The sequence below is a fragment of the Lactuca sativa genome, chromosome 8 (genome assembly GCF_002870075.4).
Source record: "Lactuca sativa cultivar Salinas chromosome 8, Lsat_Salinas_v11, whole genome shotgun sequence".
In the NCBI taxonomy this organism is placed as follows: domain Eukaryota; kingdom Viridiplantae; phylum Streptophyta; class Magnoliopsida; order Asterales; family Asteraceae; genus Lactuca; species Lactuca sativa.
In genome coordinates, this window is record NC_056630.2 from 68,077,524 (window position 1) to 68,086,184 (window position 8,661).

Consider the following 8,661-nt stretch of genomic DNA (forward strand, 5'->3'; position numbering starts at 1 on the left):
TTGCTAAAATTGATCCCCCACTTTCATTCGTCTTAGATCTTTTTCCAGTTAACTGACTCTGAAAATCATCAATTTTCTTTTGCCCAATTCGTATTTTGCATGACTTATGGTGAGAATGCATCCCTTTGGTTCCATTTTTGGTTGTATAAGTAATTTCCTTTCTACAATACTTACAAACAGCCCTTTTGGTTCCATTAACTTCTTCGTAAGTGAAATGACGCCACATTGGAGATGTGAATTTAATTTGTTTCTCGTTACAGTTAACTGTAGAATTGTCAGTATCATTAACCGTGTTTGAATCATTGGGTTGATTCGGTTCTGCTGAAGACATGATTACAAAAATCTGAAAATAATTTACACAAACAGTCAAAACAAGGTTCATAAACAGAAACACAAACAGAAGGAAATATGTTTCAAACATGTTATGTAGAGCATGCAAATCTCATCATAATAACAGGGGCAATTTCATATATTTCTCGTATACAATCATACTGGATACAATCATACAGGATACAATCATACAGGTTTGAAATTGGTTGCAGAAGAGTAAACATTACCACTGGTCCGCTGCCTGCCTTGTTCGTTGCCTAAGAGTCGGGAAGAAATTGGTGCGACGCTGGGTCGCTGCCTCGTCTTCAGTCTCCCGATTTCAATTCCTCACTCGTCGGTTGGAACTTGGATTGTTGCTCTCGGTCGGAATTTGGATTATCTCTCAAGTCACGGTCGGAAGTCGGAACTCGGTCAGATGGTCACAGCTTCAAGCCTTCAGTCGGTCACAGCTTCAATGTTTCACTCTTCACAGGCCACAGCGTCGCACACAGAAATCATCTAATCGAGTTCGAACACAGAAAAGTTGAAGGGGTCTGCGGCTCTACCTCAATTCTTGTGTGTATTGACGGAATTTGGAAGCGACTACCGACGGAAATTGGAACTTGGAAGTTCGAATTTGAACACAGAAAAGTTGAAGGGGTATGCGGCTCTACCTTTAGTCCTCTACGCCTCTGCGGTCAAGACAAGTACTCAAGCGGTCAAGCCCTAATTGCCAAAATTTCTTATTTTAAATTAAATATATATTTTTTTATTTAAATATAAACGGGGCCCCCGCGGGAGTACGGGACGGTAATACTCACTCCCGCTCCCGGTCCCGAAAATAAACGGGAGTTAATATCGCCCCCGGTCCCGCTCCCGCTCCCGAATTTTTTTAAAAATTAGTCCCGTACGGTATCGGGGTCCCACGGAGATTTTTGACATCCCTAGTAATACATATCCAACCATCTTATAGATATTTGTTGTTTAGCTCGTTACTCTTCTCTTTATATATAATTATGTACGTAATGAGACGATCAAAATAACAATTAATGAAATCAAATATCGTCAGCTTTTCTTTTTCTTTATGGGGTGCCTCATTTCCATTTAGATCTTCAATTGAGAACAAGTTTTTGTTTCTTCATATATGTACACGAAAGTAAAATTCATTAAAAAAGAGAAAAAAAAAACTATTTATTCTTATTTTATTAATGAACTAACTAATATCTACAGAAGAATTCAAGAAATCTTGTTCGATGAAAGTTGGTGGGTTGATCCTCTCAACAAACACATCCAATGCTTCCTTCATCCACCAACTCTGGCATACCTCTCTTGCTTCTTCTACCTTCATCTGAAAACAAAAAATCATTTTATTTCATTAATTCAGAATAAATTGTTTCATTTTTCGTAAGTTTTCAGTTTAATATACGTATTTCTTGCATGCCATTTCTGCATCATCATTTTGTCAGAGCTTGTAGTGGGTGATCAATGCTAAAACGAAAAGTTATGTTCATTTCTTGTAATTAACTATAATGTTTCCAAAACCCTAAAACCCACCGGAAAACTGTGTCGGAAAACTTCTAAAAATATTTTTTTATAAACACATGAACAAGAAAAGTTGATCAATACGTACCCAAACTCTTTGCCGGAGATTTTTCTCCGGCCAAAGTTCAAGCTGTTCAGCGACGAGCATCGGAAACATGTACCCTTCATGGAAAATTCCTTGGCTTTTGCTCTTGAACATCCATTTTCCTAATTCACACTGCATTTTGCATCATAAAATTGTCACGTAAACTTTTATTTTCTACAGATCTCAGTAATCTTTTAATAAAATTAAATAAAAAATGAGTATTCACTATTCAGTAATATAGACCTCGACTATTCCAACCACACCGGCTTCTTCGAAGCACTCCCGTGAAGCAGCTTCTTCGACGGATTCATCGAGCTCCCAACCTCCCTGAAGTTGTCGTTATCGAGAGTGTCAGAATTTTTTATTATTCCAGAGAAAAGAAAAAATATGATAATAATAATAATAATAATAACTTTTGAATAGTCTTCCGTTAATATTTATTCAAATCAAGTGGCTTTCGCTTTCTCTTTATATTTTGTATATATAGTTTAAATATAAACTTATATAAAAAGAATTCACTAAATACCTTGGGAAACATCATAGCATGGCCTTTCTGCGAGCTGATAACGAGGACTTCAAGTTCACCATTTTCATTCTTATACCTATACGGAATACACCTGCAATAATTTTATAAAATATATATTAAATTATATTATCATAAATCTAATATGAGTTTAGCAGTTATAAATTGATTATTTCTTTTTCATTTGCATCTTTGCTCGAAACCCATGTTTCAATACACGAGATTTCTATTATTAATATTTATTTTTACTATTATTTTTTGAATTTTACGAGACTGATAAAAATACGAAATGCAAGTGAGTTTGAGTAGACAAATAAACACTAAAAACGTAAAATACCCGACAACAAGTCGACGACCCATGTCATATCGTTGCAATTCACGTCCGGATCTTGAAACCAAACACATCATCTTCAATTTTCAGTTTTTCGTACTACTTGTGTTGAAGCGAAAAAATGATTTGAGGAGAAAAAAAACAGTAAACTTGTGTATATATTTTATTTGTTTTTTTTTTTTTTTTTTTTGAAATTTGAGTGGATAAGAGAGAGTTATGAAGGAGGAATGGAGGGTGTTGGGGGTTTATATAGGAAGAGGAAGGTGGGTAGTGATGTAAAAATGGAATATTTGAAGATGGTGGGCGGATGTCGTAATCAAAAAACACCTACGGGACACGGTTGCGTTACTGTAAATGGAATATTTTACAAACACATACTAAACATTTACTCATGTTCCAAGTGTATCATTTACACCTACAAAAATAATTATAATAACCATTGTTTTAAAGTTTTTTTTTATAAAATAACGAAAAAAATTAGAAAAACGACCAAAATAGCCAATAATTTTTAAATCATATCTACGAAAATCTACGTGGTTTGTGAAAATATGTATTTCATTTTGAAAAAGCAAAACCAAGTAGTTTTGTCATCTGGTAAAAATGACTTCACCTACGAAAAAATGATGCTATCTACAAAAAAAAATGTATTTTTCTGAAAAAGCATGTATTGTCTTGTCATGTTACCTACGAAAATCAACAACCGTATTGTGAAAATCAAAATTCATACAGGGGAATTTCGTACAATGTAGAGCAACAAAACATAAGTAATAACATTCCATAATAGTATTTTATTGTTGTTAACATCGATGGTTCATGGTAGTTGGAAAATAAGGAATTGATACATGTGATATCGTTTGCTAAAAACTTCGGCGTTGGAATTCTGTTAGATATAAATTTTTCAGATTTATACAATTTGCTCAAAAATGAGACAATTTTGAAAGACTTACCTAATATAAGTGTCTTTCTGAAACCGAATATTAAAGTATGTTATATATAGTTGATGGTATATTAAACTCATTTTGCAATCATCTATATTTCAACTAATTTAAGTTATATCAACGTATTTTAAAATGCGTTCATCATATGGAGTCACCTACAAAGCTTTGTCAACCTACCAGTAATCTTTCATAATCTTGAAAGAACCAATCCTAATACCGTAACAAGATTCAATAAAAATGTCATGGACCGATTTGAGTTATGTTTCATGGCCTTAAGATGGGTGGTAAGATGCTTTTGGTATGTATACATTGTATATTTGATGTTATAGTTTCACTAATAATGGTACCGTTGTTTTTGTAGATTCTAGCATTGTTAAGGCACATGTTGCCATTGATCTTTATATGTAGTGTCTCTTTAAATGGGAGCTACTTAGGGTCAATGTTAATATTAGTTGCTATGGACGAAAACCATGATGAAAATCTAACAGCGTTTGGTTTAGGAATTACAGAGAGTGATGAAGGTTGGATCTGGTTCGTACAAAGACTAAATGAAAGGCTTTGGGATGGTATGAAAGTCACATTTATAAGCAGTATGTCAAATTCCATAGAATTGGCCATAAGTATTGTCAACATGGATTCAAATCATGGGTATTCTTGCATGAATGTCAGTCAAAATTTATAGGCTAGGATTGCTCATAATCGGGTAGTGGAATGGTTATTCTAGTATACATGAAAAAATTATAACATGTATGATTTTGAATTGTGTTTGGATATAGAAATCAAACCAATGAAAACGCATTTACTTGGCTTGACAATATTGTTATTTCGAAATAGGCAAAGTTTAATGTTTTGTCGGTTGATATTTCTCATATCATGCAAAGATTATCGACAAGTACACATGATTTATTGATAACGGTTGTCACAGAGGTTGCCCATGAGGCGATGCAACAAGTGTTCATGATTCGATTCAACTTAGGTAAATATATTTTTAGAAACTATTTGTCTCTATTTAAGGATATATAATTGATTTTAAGCGTTAAATGATAATAATGCTTTTTTATAGGGGTAATATGGTGATCTTACACCATTTTCTAAGACCACACTTCGTAAGAGGATGTAGAAGTGCCAAGCATGACATGCAAGATAGGCCTATAGCTTCAACTATGAAGTTACAACTTCTTTGCAAACTAAATTTGTACATCTTGTTCGCATGATTTATGGATGTAGAAAATGGGAAAAAAGTGGTGTACCGTGTGGGCACATGGCAACAACGATGAGATCATTAACATGACAAATATTTACCAATTTATTAACTATAACTTGATTCATGTCGTGTATTGAGCCATATATCAAACTGAAACGGTGTACCCTCTACTACCTCCTGCTCCATAGGAATTACCAAAGAATGTATTGGTGGTGTTACCCTATTTTGTAACTTCAATATTTACATGTCTTTCTTAAGTCTATGTGTAATTTTATATGTTATCAACTAATATAGTATCTAACTAATGTGATTTATATAAAAAAAAATCTAAACGGCGCAAACCATCCTAACTTGTAGCTTACAAAATACAAATTCCCAATATCCAAATACTGAGTGTGATATGTCCATGGATAGCCCTTGTTATATAGAACACAATGAGATTTTTTACGCCAAACGAAAGGAAGCGAGGCACATCTGTTATGAAGTAGAAGTTGAGAGTAAGAAAGATACTTGGCTAAGGTGAGTAAATATGAGTATGTATCTTTATCAAATATATTTTGATAAATGTTTTGGTATAACTTATACTATAAATGTATATTCCTTTCTATGTGGCCTCTTTGGTATACTTGTGCATTACATTAAATGCCTATTTTAAAAAATTTATGCTTAAAACATGGAAAGATTGGTATAAGTCTTTGTTTAATCATCCTAGTTGTGCATATAATGTCATGATGTATCATTTTTAGAGTTCTGGTAACTTAAAAGGAATAAATTTCTACAGTTTAAAGGATATAATATTTTAGAAACTTGTGTCGTATTAAGTTTTCTAATGTCCTAACTAAATTGATATAATGTTGATGAATAGAAATAAAGTCCTTTTTGGGTTGCCCTCATAACCAGGAAAGGGCTTGGATTGCTCAAGGGAGAGAGATAAATGATTTATTAATTTATTATATGAATAATAAATTAATTAGAAATAAATGGAATTAGTTGGATTAATTGGAATTAATTAAATGTGAAAGGGGTGAATTGTAATTGCTTAATAGTTGAACAAAAGAAGCAATTTTAGAGCCTTCATGACTATGGACGGTTTTAAGGAGTTTCTAAGGGTTTCTGGAAGGCTCCTGGTAGGAGATAAGGAAAGGATTTCAATTGGGATTAAATATATTATTTAATCATTCAAATCTGGATTTTTATGCAAGTTACTTCAACTATAAATAGGACCCTTAGGACACTTAATTTCATGGTTTTTTCATACCTAAAGGTGGAGAACAAAATTCTCCTCATGCTCTCCCCTTTCTCCTTTAATTCTAGGGTTTCATGAGTTTTGGGTGTGAACCATTAGAGGTTGTCATACTTTCAGAGCTAGTTTTTCAAGGAGACTACAAAGGATAATTGATTAGCTTGTTTCAAATCAAGCAAAAGGTATATGGTTCTATTCATGAATTTGATTCATAGGGTTTATAGTTTTTGTTTCATAAGTATGTTGCTATTAATTAAGAAAAGACATAGATCCTTTTAGGTAGCATATACCCTTAATAGTTAAGTAAAATTTTGCATGTACAATGTAATTGTAACCTAACCCCCCCCCCCCCCCATCAAGTTGGTAGTCATTAAAGAAGCAATTTAAAGAGTTCTGCACAATATACATGGATAAAATTTGCAACTCCATTCCGCGGGAAGTATGTTAATAGTCACATGTATTCTCTAAATGTTACTACTAAGATTTTGTTCCTTGTTCATGACCTATTTGGTCATTGTTGACTTTACATACTAAATAAATAGAAATGAATTGAAGTAAGTAGCTTCCACTCGGTAGTAGCCTTAGAACAAGTGTACTCTACTATGTGAGGAACCTTATTTAGGAGTAGAGAACTTGGGTTAGGAATTAGATGCACATGTAATTCATAGTTTTTTTATATGATTGTATCTAACCTAAAATATTATGTCTAGAAATGACATGAAATAGTTTTGAGAGTTATGAGAAATGTTTTGAATTGATTTTGACAATTATAAGAACAGTTTAAAATGCCTTAGGAATTATGACCTAGGAATTGACTTATTGAAATTATCCAATTCCATTCCATTATGTAATTGCTAGATTAAGTTCTCTAACATCATAACTAAATTGGTATAAACTTGCAAATAGAAGCAAAGTCCTTTTTCTGTTGTCCTCATAACTAGAAATGATATTAGGAGAGAGAGAGAGAGAGAGAGAGAGAGAGAGAGAGAGAATTGATTTGTTAATATATTGTGTGATTAATATATTAATTGGAAATAGATAAATGATTTATTAATTTGTTATGTGATTAACAAATTAACATGAGATCAAAGTTAAATAATTAATTTATTAATTGATAAATTAATAACAAATCAATAAGAATTAATTAATTTTTAATCAGAATTAATCTGAAATTAATTTTGATTAATTTGAATTAATTAAAGGTGCAATTGATGAATTGTAATTGTTCAATACATGAACAAAAGAAGCAATTATACAACAATCCATGGTATGGACGGTTTTAGCTTGATTCCTAGGGTTTCTGGAAGCTTCCTGGATGGAAATAAGGAAAGGGTTTGAATTAGGATTAAATATATTATGTATTTATTCAAATCTGACTTTGTTTGCAGGTTACCTAAACTATAAATAGGACACCAAGACCAACACATTTTGTTCATACCTTTATCTATGAGCTTAGGAATGAATTTCTATCTCTCTCATTTCTCTCTCTCTCTCTCTCTCTCTCTCTCTCTCTCTCTCTCTCCTCTTCATTTTAGGGTTTGGGGTATGAGCCATTAAAGGAATCATACTTTTGATGCTTGCTTTCTAAAGATACAAAGGAAAGGATCAAAGATCTAATTGCTATAATAAATCTAAAGGTATGTAAACCCTAATTCATGAATTTTGATTTTCATAGAGTTTCTTTAGGGTTCTTGAAGTTCATAATGTGTTGCTATCAATTAGAGAAAACATAGATCATTTATAGGTTGCATGTGAACTTAAGTGTTAAGATTTTCCGTTTTACATGTTTTTGATAACCTATAAAACCCATCAGTTGTATTAGAGCCATTGTTTTCTACTGACTGGTGCATGAGATGAATTGGTCTTTGATTAGGGTTTATCAAAAATAAACCCTTGTTATTGCAAATTCCGACTTTTGCTAGGGTTTCTTGAAACCCTAGCCTCCTTGCCCTTGTTTTTTAAAATACCATAGGGTTTCATTAGGATTTCTAGTTTCCTTAATTATTATTTTAGATGCCTTAAATATTGAATAATTAAAACTTGGTAACCCTAGCCCTAAATTTCAGAAATTAGAAGGATATGGATTAAATTTGAATTAATTAATTAATTAATTAATTAATAGTATAATTAAAGACAATTGTTTAATTCCTAAATGTTTTAATTAATTTAATTAATTTTTTAATTAAAAGATAAAAATAAATCATAATTGTTTTAAAAAATAATTAATTGAATGTTTAATTCAGTTAATTAATATTTAAACCTTGTATTTTGAAAAGTTTTAAATACACCTTATATATATATATATATATATATATATATATATATATATATATATATATATATATATATATACACACACACACACACTAAAAGTTAATTATTATATGTAGAAGATAAATTCAATCGAATCGCTTGTAAGCCTCATTCACAAAGTCATGTAATAAGAGGGTATAAGGAAACAACCTATAAAATGACCGTTGAATGGA

General features: G+C 31.8%; 1 protein-coding gene across 1 annotated transcript; it reads right to left on the bottom strand.

Annotated features, from left to right (window-relative positions):
- Positions 1-1,425: 1,425 nt before the first annotated feature.
- On the bottom strand, positions 1,426-3,014 carry LOC111882781 (nudix hydrolase 17, mitochondrial). The gene is made up of 5 exons (XM_023879148.3): positions 2,797-3,014; positions 2,463-2,553; positions 2,180-2,263; positions 1,940-2,068; positions 1,426-1,657 (listed from the first exon to the last, which is right to left on the bottom strand). Exons 1-5 carry the CDS (start codon positions 2,865-2,867, stop codon positions 1,523-1,525), a joined length of 510 nt encoding a protein of 169 aa, XP_023734916.1. The 5' UTR covers positions 2,868-3,014; the 3' UTR covers positions 1,426-1,522.
- Between the last annotated feature and the right edge of the window lie 5,647 nt (positions 3,015-8,661).

What these genes read in the sequence shown, in the direction of transcription:
- LOC111882781 (XM_023879148.3), bottom strand. Translation starts at nt 2,867, where the DNA reads ATGATGTGTTTGGTTTCAAGATCCGGACGTGAATTGCAACGATATGAC. An exon ending in GGTCGTCGACTTGTTGTCGG is followed by an intron (nt 2,554 to 2,796) that starts GTATTTTACGTT and finishes AAATTATTGCAG; the next exon opens with GTGTATTCCGTATAGGTATA. An exon ending in ATGCTATGATGTTTCCCAAG is followed by an intron (nt 2,264 to 2,462) that starts GTATTTAGTGAA and finishes CGACAACTTCAG; the next exon opens with GGAGGTTGGGAGCTCGATGA.